Genomic DNA, 18,953 nt, shown 5'->3' with positions numbered 1-18,953 from the left:
ACCTACCAACTTGTATGGTTTTTCCAGCGGGCAGGTCTCATACTTACCTAGAAAATATACAGTTCTGCCCATAACAGGCCAGATCTGTCCCTTCAAAGAAGGCACTCCTGACTAGTTAACAGGAGGGAAATGAACAGCCATCAAAGCCATCTGTCAACTTCCCATTGAATCCTCCTGGCCTGCTCCCAACACATAAATTAAGAAAATGCATACTTCACTGAGATCAGAGAAGGCCCTTGCCAAAGACCCACCAGAACATAAATCCTTAGTTGTAGTTATTCAATAACAGACAGGACCCTTTTAATCCTTTAGCATCACATGTACTGGACTTGCTTCAGCAACCTCTACAGCAATGCAGGGATGTGGCACAGATTCCTTTATTTACAATATTCATTTCAATGGGCCACTTCAGTGGTTTTCAGTTTGTGGCCTGCAGAGCCCCCTGGGTTCTTTAAAAGCCTGCCGTGTCTTCTTCCAAAAACAAGCGTCATCCACTTCCAACTTTGCCTGCAGTTTGGGGGGGGGCTTTCTAGGGCCCAGTCTCAGCTGGGGGGGTGTCCAAAGCCCCCACAAATCTGTTATACCCACACATGGCCATAGTGTTCTTTTGGAATCCTCTGCAAGTCAAAACGTCATCCAGAAAGTCAACATGGAAACAGGGACTGAAAATGCAAAGGCCGTGGTGGCCCACCGCTGCCTTGCCCAAGTTCATGGTTATGTGGCCTTAATTCCCCGAGTTGCCCACCCTGAGCAGACACTCCTCAGGCACCCAGATTGCCTTAACAGCAAAGCCACCATGTTTGGGTTTGGTTTTTTTAGGAAGCCGAGTGCTTATGGGCAGCTCCGCTTGCTGATGGGGCTTTGCAGGAAAGGAGGAGGGTCTCTTGCTCTCGTCACCTGCCTGCCAAAACAAGCAAGACTGGCTGTCAAAGCAAGTCCCGTCCCTCCTCCAAAGCAGCCAATGGCTACAGATCTATGACCCCTCCTCCTCCTCCTCCTCCCTGAACCCTTCCCCAGCACTGCCTCTGAGAGGCCCAAATATTTCCCTGCAGGCGCCACAGGCAAAAGCAGCACAAGCTAGCTCTGATACCACAACTAGCTGAGAGAGAGAGAGAGAGAGAGAGATTACAAGTGCAATTTGCAACTGCAGAAGGATGAGGAGGAGAGAGATGGGGTAAAGAAGACAGGTTTGCATGGCTTCTACATTTGATCTTCTCTTCTCCCCCCCTGCCCTCCAGCACATGCAATCCTGAGCACCAATTTCCATGCATTTCAATGAACGGAGCTGCGTCTACAAGAGATCATGCAATAATTCAGGCAAGTAAGGACTCCGCCAAAGGGGGGGGGGGAATTGCCGAAAGCACTGTGATAGCAGGCAAAAAAGAAAAAGAAAAAACCCTGCATCACTCCCGAGGAGGCAAGGCCAGAGTGCTGTCAGCCTACCTGAAGGGGCCGAGAGGATCATCCATGGCTCTGGTGGGTGCAGCTGTTTCCCCTGACCTTGCCACTCCAAAAAAAGGAAAGGAAAAAAGAACAGAAAAGTCTGCGTGGCTTTCCCTACTCTAACTCCTCAAAATGGAGGCCCATGCAGTCTCAGATAGACCTGAGCGAGCTTCCACTGAGCTTGTGCTATGACCTAAGCCTGCACGCAGAACGCAGAAACTTCGCCCTCAGACTGACAGCACTGAGCATGTGCTGTGACCCCCCCCCTCCCTCATCCACATGACGCAATCAATCTCAGACCCTGCCGTTTCCGTAAATAAAGCCCAGCCAACAGGCACGGCGGGCTGCCGTCTCCACAGCAGCTTCAGCTTCGCCCTAGCAAGCTAGTGTGCAGGGAAGAGGGGCCTCCGCAAGGGAATCTGAGACTAGCAACACGCAGGAGAAACCAGGCAGTTCCAATGCCAGCATTTTTTCCATTTGCTGTTTGCCTCTATGCTGCTGCATCTATAAGTTGGAATGAATGCGGGGGGGGGGGCGCTAACAGGGGGGCTTTGGGTCCAATCTCTACAGCAGCATATATATTTTTTAAAAAAAGAGACTGCCTAATAGAATTAAAACAAAAGGGTCATTTTAAAGTAAAACTGTGGCATCCGTGTGCAACTCCTTGGAGACAAAGCCACTTTTGCAATATTCTACAGCAAGAATAACAATACGCAGAACCCTCATAAGAAGCTGACATTTAATTATGTGCATTTCTCCAAAGCATTTTTATGGCATGTGTGTGTGTGTGTGTGTGTGTGTGTGTGTGTGTGTGTGCGCGCGCACACACACACACACACAGTCCTCAGGCTATTATTTCTATGTTCAAGCCACTATCCCCATCAAATCTTTCAAAGGGCCTTGATTCAAGTGTCTTGGTCACACTGAAATGTGACAGAATGTGCGCTGCAGCGGCAAGTGACTGATGAAAATATTCTGCCTCGTTCAAAATTAGGGCCCTGATTAATCACACCACCCATACACAAACACCACCGGCCCTAATCCCAATCCTTGGAGCTCCATGCATCAGCTGATCTAAAAAGTGATATCAATTTGCTCCCTTTCAAGGTAAGCAGCCTCTTCCAAGCCATCTCAGTTTCTGGATGGTGCAGCTGCTAGCAGCAAAAATATTTGCTTTGATCATAAGACGAGCCTGTTGACAACCCCACAGTCAAGTTGAGTCCGGGCTACGTCAGGGCCAGGATAGGAGTGTGGATGGTTGTGCCCAGATCCAGCCTAGAAGTGCAAATTCCAGAGGTGAGCTGTAGTAGTTTAAGCCAGAGCCAAAATGTGAGGAAGCAGAAGGTGCGGTGGGAGGGAGGGAGAAATGGGCCAGCCTCCTATTTATTTTTTCGTTGATCAATCAATCAATTTGTTAGCTGGCTTTAAAAAGTACTGCATTTTCCCCAAGATGGCAAGCAGCATCCGGTGAAATCAAGTTTTAAAACACATGCAGTATTAAAGTAATAAACACTGTAATCATTTAGTAGAAAACAATAAAATACAATTTTTTGCTCCAGGTTAATCAAAGTAGACCCATAGGAAGGAATGGGCATGACTAAATTAGGCACATTCATTTCAGTGGGTCTACCCCAAGCAGTGCCTCTCACCAAAAAGAAGTGCTCCTTGTTATGCCTTTCTGCACCCCGCCCAAAGTCTTGCTTGTTACAGTAAGAACAAGATTAGATTAGTACAACACACTTCAGTTGGTAGAGCATGAGATTCTTAATGGGCAACTCGTTAATATCATCACACTGCACATACCATCCTATCAGGAGGTCTATCCTGCACAACACTGGAGACAGGCCTTTTGTGTGGTGGCACCTATCCTTTCAAACTCCCTTCCATTGCATATCAGACAGAGGTCATCTCTATTGTCTTTTCGGTGTCTGCTAAGGACACTCCTCTTTCATCAAACATCCTAAATGCTTTAGCCCAGTTGGCTTTTGTACTGTTGCTATTGTTTTATGTTGTTTTTAGATTTAGAATTGTGCTCTCTCTCACTCTCTCCACACACACACACACACACACACACACAGAGGAGAGTTGACTCTGTGACTCCTCCAACAGGAGACATGCGCTCTTGCTCTATGAAAAGGAGCCATTTGCCATCATCTGTTGCACAGATTTTTGTCTCAGAAATGGCACAACTACCACCAAGTCTTCCAAAAGGCACAAATCACCGAGAGTGAGAGGGTGAGTAATACAGCAGCCCTGATGTTCCCCCTCCTTTAACAAACTCTGCTGAGCAGGTTTTTTGTTAAAGCAAAGATATATACAAGACTCAAACTTGCTTCCATTTTATGTTGTAGGCTCTCTTGGGAGAGCAGCGAGCTCATCAATAACACCTCTACTCAGGCAAGGAGGGATTTTCAGATGTGTGTGCGTGTGCGGGCTCTTTCCTTTTTAGCAAAAAATCTAGTCCATTATTATAGCACAGGCTTCCTGTCTGCACCCAGGCAGGAATTTTAGTACAACATAAAGAAGAAACAAGAATCTGGCTGCTTTGGGGAGAGGAGGAGACAGCTAGATTTGCAACATGCTGAGTTATCTCTCGTGAGGTTCTAGCAAAACACCAAAGAAAACCCACACTCAACCTTCAGTACATAAAATTAGCACTACACACATTATCACAAAGCATTCACATGAGACTCCACAACTACAGAAGTTCCAGCTTCAGAAGCTCTGTCTGAAGAGGAGCTTGATGACAATCTCTTTCTGCATGCAAGCCAATGTATCAGCCACAAGAATCAATCACTTGGTATCAGCTCAATAATTCAATGTGTAAGTTTCCACTTTAGAAATGTGGAATGGAGGTCAAAGGAGAGGACACCCACTGATGGGGCTGATATAAAAGTTCACTCTGTATCACGACTGCCACTACAGGCCATTTGAACAGTTGAGCCTCCCAAGAATACGTATACAGGAATTTATTTATTTTTTTACAGAATATACAGATTAAACTGGCTGGATTGTCAATGTGGCACCTTTAAAAAGACTGATGGCACCAATACATAAACCACACAATCCTAGCCATTATTGCAGCCACCCAGGGTGGGACTTGGCAACACCAGCACTGTCGAAACAAACACCTGAATCAATTCTGAGTTTACGTCGCAGGATCACAAACACACACATATCAATGCATTGAAGACTGAGAAGGCTCTGTTAGAAATATTCATAAATATACTATTGGGCAGCAATTAGCAGGTGCTCACCCAGTTAAGAAGCTCAAGAGACTGAACTGGCATCCAGACAACTCACTGCAGTTTTGGATCCCTAGCTGTACCATCAATCAATGGAATGGGGTAGGGGAGAGAGACCCACAAGATCAATAATGGAACCTGAATGTGGGTGTGTGGCCACTGGTCAATATAAGAGCACATGGCTTGCATGCCAAAGGCATCTCCAAATTAAAGGATCAAAGACAGCAGGATAGCAAAAAAAAACCTAATACCAGAGTAGTCAACACCGGGCAAGTGCCTTATAAGCCAAGACCAAATGTGATTCCAGTATTAGCTGGAAGCCCCTGGTGAACAAATGTCTCTTAATAATGGGAAAAATAAACCCAGAGCATGTGCATGACCAGTAAAGCACAACATTTTTAAAATATGCAGATTTATACCTATTAAGGTAAAAAGCAGAACGCTCACCATGCCTCTGGGAGGGTAGCAAAGAACTAAACAGGAGAGCACAGCCTCTCCTGTATCCTCCACCTCAGTAAGAGACCTTGCGTAGCCCTACAGAAAAGCATATGCTACAAATTCTTAGTAGATGGAAGGCAAACGACTCACCTTGTCTCCGGATTGTAGCCCAGAATGTAGAAAAAGGAATCCACCCGAGCTTTAAATTCTCTAGCAGCAAATATGTCAGAGAAATGGGAGATATTACACTTTCCTCTGCAAGACAGAAAGAGAAAAAGGGGCATTAGACCAGGTTCTCTACATGGATGATGGCTTATATAATTAAAGGAAAAACGAAGACTTCTTGTTGGTATTGATAAATGCAACTGGCCTGCTTTTTCCTCCTCTGGTGCAGTTACCACTGAACATGGTTAAAGAAATGATAGACCACATGTGTCTTCTGACATATTGAACAAGCCAAATATAATCCCATATTTAGTGAAAACAATTGTGGGAAATCAGGACTGAACATACTTTCCTTCTTAAAATACTTTATCTTAGGAAGTATGATACTGGGAAGGAAGTATGATACTGGGAAGGTTTGTCTGCAGTTACTGAGACCATTTGCCTTGATTCTCAGAGATGCTTAAAATAAAAGAATATCATGATATATTTCATTAGGTTTCTAGTCCTCATGGTAGGACTCTACAACAGGAGTGGGAACATGTGGTCCTTCTCTAAATGTTGTTGGACTACAACTCCCATCAATCTCAGTCATCATGGTCAATGGTCAGGGATTGAAGTTGTAGTCCAGCAAGAACTGGAGGGCCACAAATTCTCCTTTCCAGCCCTATAGCAACAGTTCTCAAACATGGGTCAGTGTGAGCCTTTCAAACTCAAGAGGAGCTATTTAAGCCTCCTCAACAGGAGATCAGCTCCTAATGGTTCTTTATGTCCAAGGATGTGGAAACGTATAAAAAACAAAAAAAGCAAAGTGAGAGCAGAACTTGGAAGGTGCACATTAAATGGGGAGACCCTAAAAATAAAAAAGACAAAATGTGGCTGAAACCACTGAAACTCTATACAGGGACATTGGCTATTGTACCAATATCAGATACTGTCAAATTATCAATGAGCTTAGTTCCAGCTATCAATGTCTACTAGCCATGATGACTTATGTTCTGCCTCCACAGTCAGAGGCAGTGATGCTTCTTGGTACAGCAGCTGAAAAACACAGGGAGAGTGGAGATCAGCAGTCAAGCTCAGGTCCTGCTTGAAGGTTTCTCAAAGACCTCTGGTTGGCCACTGTGAGAACAGGATGCTAGAGTAGATGGGCCACTGTCCTGATCCAGCAGGCTCATCTTTTATTCTTATCAGGTTTGTTATTTATTCAGCCTCATGCCTGGGAAAGCAGTGTCCCCGAGGATTTAGAAGAAGGGAAAAGATTCTGCCCATTCTCCTTCCTTGCGCTTTTCGCTTAGGAGCTCCCTCCAAGAACACCACCAGTAAATCCCAGCTCACTTTCAGCTGTTGGCTTAAAAGCCCTTAATTTCTCTCTCTCTCTCTCTCTCTCTCTCTCTCTCTCTCTCTCTCTCTCTCTCTCTCTCTCTCTCACACACACACACACACACACACCCTAACCAAAGTACATTAACCACATTTGCTCACATTAATACCTTACTATTCATGCCTCTAATTTCTCTTGCCCCAGCTAAATTTAGATTTAGATGATAAGCTCCTCTCAGCAGGATATCAGGAAGATGAATGGGTGGGTAATGGTGTAACCTAAGCTACATTCTTTTGTCCCATAGAAACAGCTGCCTCCAAGTTCTTGAATTGGGGTTTCTTCCATCAGCAACAGGCAAAAAAGACTGAGGAAGAGCATAGCCACCCACCTGCCAATCATCTGGCATCATGATGATGAAGGGGGGGGGGGTACAGCCCTCTTCTCTGCAGTGTTTGGCAGGCCACGTCAGTTTCCCCTAGCTCAGCTAAACCAAGCAAGATTGCCCACTGAAGTAACATAACCTGATTGACATGTAGGCATGATTTAGGAAAAACGGCCTTGTGGGCTGAAATGAAACCTCTGGCAGGCTAAGCTAAGAAGCTGTCCTCCCCTGCCCTGCCATACAGGGATCAGGGGGACAGAATAAGAGAGGCTGCAAAGGCAGACACATTCTTCTTGATAAAGCACCACACATGCAGATTAAGTATTATGACTCTTTCTTCTTGAAGACTGACCATACAACTGTCCTTATGGCAAATGAGTGCCGTCACACCCAAGTACTGCAGCTGCGTAATACCTATTCATTTCAACAGGGCTTTGCTCTGGAAGGCCACATTAAGTCTCCATTCATTTCAGTGGAGCCATGAGCCATGATGGCAAAAGCGACTTCTAGGTTCGGGAGTGGTGTGACACTGAATGCCAGATGCTGGGGAGCAATAGCAGGAGATGTCCTGCTTGAGGGCTTCCCAGGAGGCACCTCACTGGCCATTGTGGGAAAGAAGATACAGGAATTCATGGACCTTTCATCAGATCCAACAGGACTTTTCTTTTCTTTTTTAAAATGAGGTTCCCAAAATTTCTCAATAAAGAAAGGCAGGTGAAATCTCTACTTACAGCATTCATTCATTTAGAAAATGTTTCTGCTACCTTTCAGTTAAAATTCACAAGGCAGCATAAACAAACAACAGTAAATACACACATTCCAACAAAAATACCCATACAACAAAAGCAGCAGCTATTAAAACAAAGCAATTAAATGCAGCAGAATGGATTAAAGCATCATCAAGGCAACTTATATTACACGCAGAAATGCCCGAGTAAATAAAAAGGCCTGGCACCCATATGGCAACCATGTTGGTACCAGGTAAGCCTGACTGAGGAGGGCACCACAAACCAAAATGCTCTTTCCCTAGTCACCATGTGACTAAAATCAGATGATGTGGTTAGATGTCCCAGAGGATGGTCACAGGTGTTGACTGAAGATCATCACCTTTTCAGAATGCTCAGTGCAAATAAATTAAAAAGATATTCCTCCAACTGTTATCACCCTCCTGATAATCTTCCCTGTAACTTTGCAAGAATAAGAGCCAATGACAACACAAGAGGACTGCTGTGAAAGATCCTCAGGGAAAATTACACGCATACAAACCCCTTCCTGAGCATATGAGCCAACAATTAAATTTTCAAGCCCGGCACCATCAATCCAGCTCAGCTCGCGCTCTCCTCTCAGCATGCCAATTTCAGACAAAAAAGTCAGCTTCCTTGAGATATAAAAAGCACTCTGGTATTCTGGAGAAGATTACAGCAAGTGAGCGGAATTTGCCAGGTTTATCTTAGAAAACAACAGCTCTGTAATAAGTCAAATCAAAAGGTCTGTTTCCCTCCCCTACAGCAGAGGTTACAGCTGACTTGACTTGAAGGAAGCAGCTTCAGCAAAGTGGCTTTGAACAGGGAAAATGTCTCCAGATGGCTTTACTTAAAACACCATCTGAGCATTATCGGCAGGGAGATCATTCAGTTCACGTTTTGACAATATCCATGTGCTCTTCCTCCATGCCTGAAAATGAGATGCATGATGCCAACAGCATTTTCATTTGAATTCACCACAAGCAATGACTTATTCCCCAAAGATGAATGGTTAGGTCTTTGCTCTTTAAACCAACAAAGGGGGGAAAGGAGGAGAGACCAGGGCAGGGATGAAGGGAAAGACAGACCACACAAGGCATGGGTCAGCAGCATCGGAGTGGCTGTCTGGCTATTGTTGAAAGCTCAAGGAACTCTCATCTTTCTCTCTCATCTTTCTCTCTCTGGAAAATAAAAAGTGAGCTCCAAGTCCTCATGGCTCCTGGGGCAAATTACAAACATTTTGCTACACCATGCTTTAATATGATCATCTCCGCCAAACAAGTGAGTTTTCTAGACCCACAGTTTTATACAGTACTTGCTTTTATTAGGAATTTCCAAGTATACTCCCAAGGACTACTTGCTGAGACAGACCATCTTTTTTTAAAATAAAAAAGCCTCAAACTTTTTGTGGGCTTACTCAGGCTGGATGGTTGGTTGTGGGAGGCTGACAGAGAAAAAGAATAGGCAAGATAAAAGGCAGAAGTTCAGAAAGATGGCAGCAAGTACAACCTTCACTTTTGCTACGGACAGGTATAAATTTGGCTCCGGCTTCTTCTCCAGGTCAGGAGCTGTTCAAGTTTTAAAATCTCCTATGCAAGATCATTCCTGATAGAAAAGGAACAAAACTCTGGCCCTGCAATTCCTTCACTTTAGCTTCTTTCCAAGTTTACTCCACAAGACTCAATAATACAAGACTCCACAAGACTCAATAATACATCTATCAATCGTGGGGCATGGGACACAATCAAATTCCAAATAAAAATACTGCAAATAAAGAAAGTGCACTTTTGGCATTGGCCAGGATATTGCATTAGTTTTCCACGTAACTCTCAACAACTATGTCAGACGTGAGTATTCCCTACACAGATCATCAAGATGCATGTACACATGTGGGGAAAAGGTTTGCAGGATCAGACACATAAAGTTGGCAAATATCTATGAAACTGTCAGATGCACAGCTAACTTCTCTTAGTTTCCCTTCACACCTCAGTAGAATGCAGAAAAGCAAAGAGGAACCAGTGCTGTGGGCCTATCCAAATATAGCAATTTGTTTTTCAACACCATGCAACCCAAGCAGTGCACAGTCAAAACAATAATAATTTAAAAAATCAAATAAAACCAAAGGACATAAGAACACACGACGGGAGGAGAGAACAAAAATTAGAGAGCTAAATCCACTGAAATAATTGGATCAAGTTAATGGTTACTATTGCAGTCAGTGAGATCTGGGTCACTAAGTCGTAACTAACTTGACCCATTTATTTCAGTGAGACCCGAGTTCAATTCACTTTGGCTGCAATCCGAACCACACTTACCAGGGAGTAAGCTCAATTGAATTCAATAGGACTTACTTGAATAGAAGTGCACTGTTAGTCACACTCCAATGCAAAATCTTTAAGTCAATGTCTAAACTACCATAGATAACAAAATTATTAGATGTGGGCAAAAGGAGACTAGCAATATCCGCAATGAAAACATTTTTTAAAAAAATAGATGGAAAGAGATACAGAACATTCTTCTGGTTAACATCCTTGGCCTTTCTAGAGCTTGTTACAAAGTCTTCTCTGCAATGGACTCTTAACAGCTTACCTGAGGGCAGCAGCATGATAGGTGTCAACATAGTCCGAAATGAAAAGCTCTCTGTTCTTGATCACTGGGTCGGTAATAACCAGCTCACGCCCAGAATCTGTGGAAAGAAAATCACACAAGTTCAACTGTGATGCCTCAAAAATATCGACATCAGCCACTCACTCCCAGGGGCAAAGACAACCAAAGCAGAAGTTTAGAGCAGGGGTAGGCAACCTAAGGCCCATGGGCCGGATGTGGCCCAATCACCTTCTCAATCCGGCCCACAGATGGTCTGGTCTGGGAATTAGTGTGTTTTTACATGAGTAGAATGTGTCCTTTTATTTAAAATGCATCTCTGGGTTATTTGCGAGGCATAGGAATTCGTTCATTCCCCCCCCCCCAAAAAAAAATATAGTCCAGCCCACCACATGGTCTGAGGGACGGTGGACCAGCCCACGGCTGAAAAAAGTTGCTGACCCTGGTTTAGAGACACACATTTTGAGTGGGGGGGGCATAGCTCAGGAGTCAAAAAAATTCCCAGCACCCCCCACCTGCAAAGGAGTCCCGCAAAAAGAGGTTGCTCACCCTTTTAAGCCCATAGGCACAATTGTATTCCTGAGCAAGTGCTATGGACACTGATGGTAACTCCCCTCCACCCACAAGACACGGGAAGGGGGGAAGAGAACCACATGCATGCATATTTCACTCTTCCAAGGAATCTGGTGGGAAAATCGGATCCAACAGAATTAGTCTGAGCCTTGAAAAGCACATAGAGCTGAAAGAGGAAGTGGGAACGAGTGTCATTCATCCAACTTCCGCCTTCATCTCCATTTACTTCTTAACTGAAAAGAAAATAGCCACCCTCACCTCCTGGTGACCAAGGTCTGAGGCAGAGAGAGAGAGACCTTAGAGACTGTGGAAAACGGAAGACAACCGCAAGGGTGCTATTGTGCCACAGGGCACTACACTGGCAATTCCTTTTCTTCTGAAAGTACACATTTCTAGCCCTCATGTGGTGAGAAAGAGCATGAAGGGAATAGGGAAGCAGGATAGAGGGAGAGTTTTTGGAGTCAATAAGGACATCTGTCTCACTCTTGCCTGCCTCCTCATGTCTCAGACAATGGTCCGATTCTCCTAGATTGCGGAAGACAGTCTGAGATGCCCAATATAAGCTGGTCTGGGCTTTCCAAAGGAATGGCAGAATGCTGCTATAATGAACAGACAGACAGAAAAAAAAGCTTCACTGGCAGAAAGGGATGCTAACCACGTCTGGAGCTCAGCTTACCATTTTCATTATGTCGGTCCTGAACTAAATGCTGGTACACAGAATCTGGAACTTCAGACTGGCGGTAGTACCATTTGACGTTCATGAGAAGGTGGTCCCGTTTGCTCTGAAAGGGAGCGACAAAGAACAAAGTTATGGGCAAAGGCAGATGCACAAAGAAGCAGAAACAAGCTGCAAGGAAATGAGGTTGTTTCCCCCATCAGTACAGAGAAATCAGAAGTCAAAAGGTGCTAGAATTGATGCCAAAATTGATGCATCTCTCAGATTAAGGGAAAAGAGGCTTCTCAGACAATCAAGACTTCAGAAGACTACTCTCATAAACAGGGAACATTTGTACACACACCTGACATTACATTAGGGGCTTGTACCAAAAAAGCAGCAGCTTCTTAACCTTGCCTACACAGTTGGCATCTTCACTTAAGCTTCATTTGGTCCAGGAACACTTGCCCTGGGAAATAACTTCCTTGTCATGCAAAGGAATGATGTGAAAAACATTCCAAATTCAGTTATTTCAAATTCAGATCAGGGATTCCTAAACTGTTGTCTGTGGACAATGGTCTGCAACTTGCATTCAGATAGTCTGTGGCATTTCTCTGGATTTGTGGTTGAAGATAGGTAATGGAAAATCCATCACTTTAAATATTTGTATAGATTTTTTATTGTATTTTTATTGCTTCCTCTATTTCTTCTATTGTATTTTATTGTGTTTCAATTTAAATTTAGTAAAATGCAGTATATAATAAATAAAAATTAAACAGCATATAGCACAGCATGTTACAATTAGTACAACAGGTAGAAAGATAATTAAGTAGTTCGCCAAGACACTCAGCCAATTTTCAAGTGATTGGGGGGGGTGTGATTTTGAGAACCACTGACTTACGATAAAACTCCATGTGCAATACCACAAAACATCCAGCCAGTGGCAGCATTGTGTCAAGTAAGATTCCTAGAGTGTGGCTGAAGCACATGTACCTGGTATCCTGTCCTTTAAAAGCAGTTCAAACCGCAAAAAAAGAAAAGAAAAAACGTTTGCTGCACAAGCTTGAGAAATAAATCAAAGGTTTGAGCAAACATGTAGATAACTGCAGTCAAAGCAGAGCGCTTGGGAGGGACTGTAGCTCAGTGGCAGAGCACCTGCTCTGCAGGCAGAAGGCTTCAATCCCTCTGTTTAAAGCAGTGGTGGCCAAACTTGGCCCTCCAGCTGTTTTGGGAATACAATTCCCATCATCCCTGACCACTGGTCCTGTTAGCTAGGGATGATGGGAGTTGTAGTCCAAAAACAGCTGGAAGGCCAAGTTTGGCCATCACTGGTTTAAAGGGATCTCAACTAGCCCTGCTGGGGAAAACCTTTGCCTGATTGCCGAGCCAATGTCAAGAAAAATAGGCTGGGAGTGGATGGACCAATAATCACATTAAGTGGGAGGGACTATAGATCAGTGCATTGGTGGCTTGTGCTCACTGGGAGTGGCGGGGTGCAAGACAGGGAGCCCAATGATAGGTGGAGCCAGAGGCAAGGACAGGTGGGGACAGCTAGTTCTACTTTTGTCTCCCACCTCCTCCCTGCTGGAGGAGGGAAACACCAGAGACTCCTGAGAAGGAAACTGACAGGCAGCCTTGTGTAAGTAAGAAGACAGGCAGGTGAGGGCTGGCTGGGAGTGGACTGAGGTTGGTGGGGAAATGCCACTTTCACCCCAACGGACCAGCCACAGCTGAATCAGTGGCTGAGCATGTGCTCTGTATACAGAAAGTTCCCAAATTCACGGTTGCCTCCAATCTTAGTCCAACTTGGGAGTTGAAATAAATGGGCATGACCAACTGAATGCAACCTTGTACAGTGGGACCTTGGTTTTCAAGTGTCTCGGAAGCTGAACATTTTGGAAGCCAGATGCCGAAAACCCAGAAGTAATTGCTTCCATTTTCGAACGCGCCTCAGAAGTCGAATGGCTTCCACTGCGTGGTTTTCTTTTTTCTCAATGGATTTTGCCAACTGCCCATTGCTCCTCGGTTTTCAAACATTTCAGAAGTCGAACGCAGGGCCGTCTTAGAGGGATCGGCCACCGTGGCGCGGTGATCCCTTGGCGCCCCCGCCGTGCCGCCTCTCCGCCCGCCTCCCTCCCGTGCTGGCCGCCCCTCGGGAGGGGGGGTGGGCGAGTGGAGGATGAGGGGTGTGGCGCTGGAGCGGCGTGGGGCTTTGTGCGCCCTTCCAGCGCTCCAGCTGGGGCTCCGGGAGGCGAGGGCGGCTGGCTATCAGCCCGCCCGCCCGTGGGGGCGGGGGCAGGTTGGGGAGGGGGCGCCTGGAATGCCGACAGGCTCATGGGGGCGCCCCTGGGGGGCCCGGCGCCCTGCCGCGGCGCACCACCAGCCCCTATGGACGAGACGGCCCTCGTCGAACGGTCTCCGGGAATGGATTATGTTTGAAACCTGAGGTTCCACTGTATTCAATTGCAAACCTGAGTCCCCAGAATGCAACCCTCAGGCTCTTCCTGGAGCCTCTGCACAGAGATTCATCTGCAGATCTCAAGGCATAGGCAGCTGTATAAGAGACAAGTACGTAGTTTTTTGCAGATATTTGGTGCCCAAGCTGTTAAGCACTTTAAACTTAAGCACCCTGACACAATCTACAACCAAGGGCAGCCGGCAATACGTCAATAGTATGACCTGGCAATTGCCAACTCATGGGTCCTCCTGCCACCAAAACCACTTGGGCCTCTAATGACAACCATGATTCAATGAGTGCCTTTAAACTACATAACAGTGCCTTCAGGGGGAGTGCAACCCTGTCCAGAATAGGCTATTGCACTACACTGATCTTACAAGAGAGCCTAAAGTGAGAAGGGCCACAGGACAATGGTAGAGCATCTGGCTTTGTATGCAGAAGGCCCTCAGAATCTCTGGGTACAGCTGGGGGAGGAGGACCCCATCTGAAATCCAGTGTAGACAATACTGAGCTAGATAGGCACAACATTGGTCAAAAAGACTTTCAGTTGATTGTTGTAACTGACTGATCGGTGAAATGTTGCAGCCAGAACACACACAGACTCAGGTCCCACAAAGGCCCATGAAACAAAAATTGTGTGTGCTCATTTATATGTATAGATCCAAATTTAGGTCGCTGAAGAAATGAAGATGGCAGGTGCCTGGGACACCATGTTCTGCAACATGGCCATGAGTTATGCAAACCAGGTATGAGGAACTTTTGGCCCTCCAGGCATTGCTGAACAAAAATTCCTATGAGTTCTATCAAGCATAGCCCACAGGCAGGAATCATGTGAGTTATAATTCAGCAACATCTGGAGAACCAAAGGTTCCCCACACCCGCTGTAAACAAAGGAAAATATTAAAAGAGGTGGATGGGCAGGTGATTCAGGACCCAGCATGAAATACCTGGGACCCCACACCCACAAGCTATCCCCTAGCAATATCCCTGGGTTGCAGTTTCAGTATTTGTGAATCTCTACTTACAATGTTTGTATGCAAACATCTGTGAACATGAATACAATAGATTTCAAAACACATGGCCCTTGCTGGCAATTTTGGGGGAGATGAAAAAGGTTAAGTGCTGTTACCCCTCTCCAAGCAAAACCCTTGTTTGATGTAAGGCCCAGTTCTGACTGCTTGCCCACCTGCCTCCTCTCAGTATGCCCATCTCATTTCCTTACATCATTACCTGAAACAAAAAGAGAGGGTGGCAGCCGAATCAAGACAGGAACAGCTGGAGTTCAGGGATCTGGAATATGATTGGAACTACAGCCTGGGGAAATGGGGAAGGAGGGTGCCCTTTTCTTTCAAGCACGTATAACCCACACAATATTCATTTTGGCTGTGCTTTTATCAAATCAGAAGCCAGAGTATTTGGCTTCCCTCTGAGTGCCTGCGGCAGAGCCAGCTGAATCTCTGTGTGCCCTGGACAATACCTACTGATGCTCATCTACCTGCAGGGCTTTATCCCACAGCTCACTGCTTGCTCTCCTTCTGCAGGGGCTTTTTGTTCATTTGTAGCATCCTAGCCTCTTCATTTAGTGGACCTGCAACTTGTGCTTCCGCTTTCCGTTTATCTCAGCTCATCCATATCAAGATGGAAAGATGGGTGACAGAATGTACTGTTGCAGAAAGACACGAACAAACTGCAACCCCCAAAATCTACCACCATCTGTCATTTGAATACACACACTTTAGCCATGGTGAGCTGAACTAGGACATTTTTTGGGTACCAAATACAGAGAAAGAACAAATGATTATCATAAACAGCTGCAATTTAAATTAGGAACACTGTCTTACTTAGCATCTTCTCTGCTTTCTGGAGATTACAGAAGGCATCACACTCACACACTTTCAAGCATCTCTTCAAAGCCATAAGGTCTAGGAAGGGACTTTTTCTATTCAAAATGAAAGCCAGAGTTTTCAGGAATCTGCATTCTGTGTCCCTTAATAATATCCTGTGCCTTTTCTGCACTGCTGTTGAATCACAGCACACACGCTGCCTTAAATACTGCCTTGTCTCCCCTATTAACTTTTCTTCCTCACTGTATTATCAAGGGGAAACACTGCTCTGACAGCTTTAGAAAATGAATAATTTGATGTGATTTTTAAAAAATAAACTTTATTTAGAGGTCACTTTGGGGGACATATAGCCCATTATGGCTTCATCAGGGCTCCTCTCCTTGAAAAAACAACAGGGTAAGTGGAAGAGAGGGTCCTCTCAAAGTTATAGGAAGTGCTGGAGTTAGTTTGCCTGGCTGTGACAACCTGTGCAACAACATAAACATAAACAAGCAAAGTAGTTCCATTTCCTCCAACATTTTATCCTGCAGGATGTTCGAACCCAGCCTCTCTGCAGAACAAGCACAGAGGGAAAGCGTTTGACCTAACAATCTACCATTTATAGCGGCTTCAAATTTATAGACCCCAAGCCTCAAAAAACGGAGGGGTCAGCGTTTGTTCCACTGTGCTGACTCGCTGCCTTTGGCGCTTTACATCATCCTCCGCGCCAACATGGCAGGAGGTTGTGCTTTTGCGTTTTATTTTTTTACACCCACACTTAGAAAGGCAGCAAATGAAAACCTCCTTTGCTGTTTACAACAGAAGCACAAAATAACCAGTTACATTTAAATCCCCCGACAGATGATGCAACTGAAAAATGTGCTGACGCGCTAAATTTGCCACAATCTGCTCTCGGCTGATATCAGAGAAGCATTTCTCTTGCAAATCACAGCGCCCCTTTAAGGTATCATGTTCTGGTGATTGCTTCTTTTGTGTCCAATTAATTTAAAAGGCTTAACCATGGAAATCAGGCTGAGAATGTTCCTCTAGTACAGCAACAGTATTCTTTCTCTCTCCCTCCCTCCCTCCCTTTCTGTTTGTAGAAATCAAATCTTACTAAAAATACTGGCATCTTACACTATGTTATGTTTTACAATATTGCTATTCTCTCTTATCCTATAAGAGAATTGTTAATGTTGTGGCTTACTGGACCTGCTTATAGGATTCTGTCAATTTTTTTGTATATTATAGTTTTCTCTGTTTTTGTTCCCCACTCAGGGATTGAAAATATTCAATGAATAGCAAGCTGTAAATACTGCAAATAAATAAATAAATAAATAAATAAATAAGAAGGTCATGGATTCCAATCTCAATGCAAGGCAACTCTCCGCCTACTTCCCCCCACCACACACATCAACCAAGATTTCCCAGATGCCACTGGTTGCTAAAAAGGGGGAGTGATGGCTTCTTTTCACCCCATCAACGCTGCTGTATGTGGAACCAGACTGCCATCTGTAGCTCTTTCTTACTCCAGCAAGTGGGCTTCCATGGGGCTATGGAAGTCAGAGAAGATGGCAACCAGCTTCCACACACAAAAGGCATGAGGAACCTTTGGTCCTCCCGATATTGTTAATCTGCAAATCCCATCACCCCCAGCAAGCATGGCCAATAGTCTGGGGTGATGGGAACTGTAGTTCATCAACAATGGGAGAGTCAAAGGTTCCCCAAACTTGCTGCATTGTACAGCTCCCCAGCACAGAAACAAAGGAAGCTGCCTTAATACTTGCTTTGACTTCTGGACTACTTGGACTGGCTGGCTGACAGTTCTCCGGGATCTTGGGCTGAGGGTCCTTCTGATCATCAGGTACTTGAGCCTTTGAACTGGAGATGCCAGGGGTTGAAGTGGGACCTTTTACATGCAAAGGAAGGGGCTGAAACACTGAGATATGGACCTGGCCACAACCAATGGGCCTTAGCTCCTGTTGGGAGACTGAATCACACTTCTTAAAAAAGAAAAAAAAGATGGCATCTCGAACAAAGCCTCGATAACTTATCTTAAAGCCAGAGGTGTGGGGTGGGGTGCCCCCATGGGAGCAGGTGTACCAATCATCCCTCCACCAGATTCCTGCTAGAAAGCATGGACTCTTGCTGCACCCCAGAACTCTAAATTTCCCTGCGCCCAACAGGCTTGTGTTAGTGTGACATGCTCTGTGCAGCACCTCCAACAGAACAACTCTCAAATGCAGCCAAGCTGCCTCTTTCGGCTCCTGTCCTCTTAACCTAAACCAACACAAAGACTGCAACCTTTAAACCTGTTAGTGTTATCTAATGACTGTTCCATCTACAAGAGCTTTTCTAATAGAAACAGGCCACGATGGCTTATCTCTGTGCACAAGCCAGCCCTCAAAGAACCGCCAGCTTGATTGAGCGCAGTAATGGAAGGCAGGAAATGAGAAGGCTTGGTTAAGCCGCGGATAATCGATCAGTGTATTCAGCGGAGTGTGAGCTGAGCCAGGGAATAAGCAGCTCGGGGTATCCAATACTGTGCCTTCCAGTACAGAAAAGTCCCATTTCTGTGATCTATGCAGGAGAAAGAATAATTTATTGACACAACAATATAGGATTCCCCCCTCCTCACCCCCTTCAACATACATATGCCAAAAACGTCTTGCTTTTCACATTTGTTGTTCTTTACAGTGCAGAAAGAAAATTCTTTCACACCTCCCATCCTCTGCAAGCTGAATCACAAAGCTGGGTAGTGGCTTGTGTTGTTCTGAACAACTCATGAACCTGGAAATTAATTCACAGCTCCGTTTGTCAATTCTTTCAAAACTAAGGAAAGTGTTCTCTTTGCCTTTGTCCAGTATTTGCCAAAGTATTTTGCACTGTGTATGTGGAGTGTCCCACTTTCTATGCATGCAACTGTGATTCTCCTGTTGAAAGCTGGAATAAAACAGGTGAAATCTCAGAATCAATCATAAGGTTTTAAGCTATTGCCAATTTATACATGCTGGCAAAGTAAACAATCTGGAGACCGGGGGGGGGGGGATTGCTCAACTTGTTAGAATTTGAAGGACAAGCAACTCACCACTGGAGAAGACAG

General features: G+C 45.0%; 1 protein-coding gene across 14 annotated transcripts in view; it reads right to left on the bottom strand.

The window, feature by feature from the left end:
- RERE (arginine-glutamic acid dipeptide repeats) overlaps nt 1–18,953 on the bottom strand; it is a 342,723-nt gene that overhangs the window by 138,411 nt on the left and 185,359 nt on the right. For 13 of the 14 annotated variants that reach the window (XM_033156259.1, XM_033156258.1, XM_033156263.1 and 10 more), the window contains 3 exons: nt 11,591–11,696; nt 10,327–10,423; nt 5,277–5,381 (listed from right to left, as the gene is read on the bottom strand). In XM_033156259.1, coding sequence (XP_033012150.1) covers nt 5,277–5,381; nt 10,327–10,423; nt 11,591–11,696 — 308 coding nt within the window. Of the gene's footprint in view, nt 1–1,443; nt 1,839–5,276; nt 5,382–10,326; nt 10,424–11,590; nt 11,697–18,953 lie in introns of those variants that run through there. The other variant, XM_033156270.1, reaches the window with a different exon arrangement.

This window comes from Lacerta agilis, chromosome 8, assembly GCF_009819535.1.
Source record: "Lacerta agilis isolate rLacAgi1 chromosome 8, rLacAgi1.pri, whole genome shotgun sequence".
Taxonomy (NCBI): domain Eukaryota; kingdom Metazoa; phylum Chordata; class Lepidosauria; order Squamata; family Lacertidae; genus Lacerta; species Lacerta agilis.
Note: the sequence above shows the minus strand (reverse complement) of the source record. Positions and strands in the feature narration are given on the sequence as shown.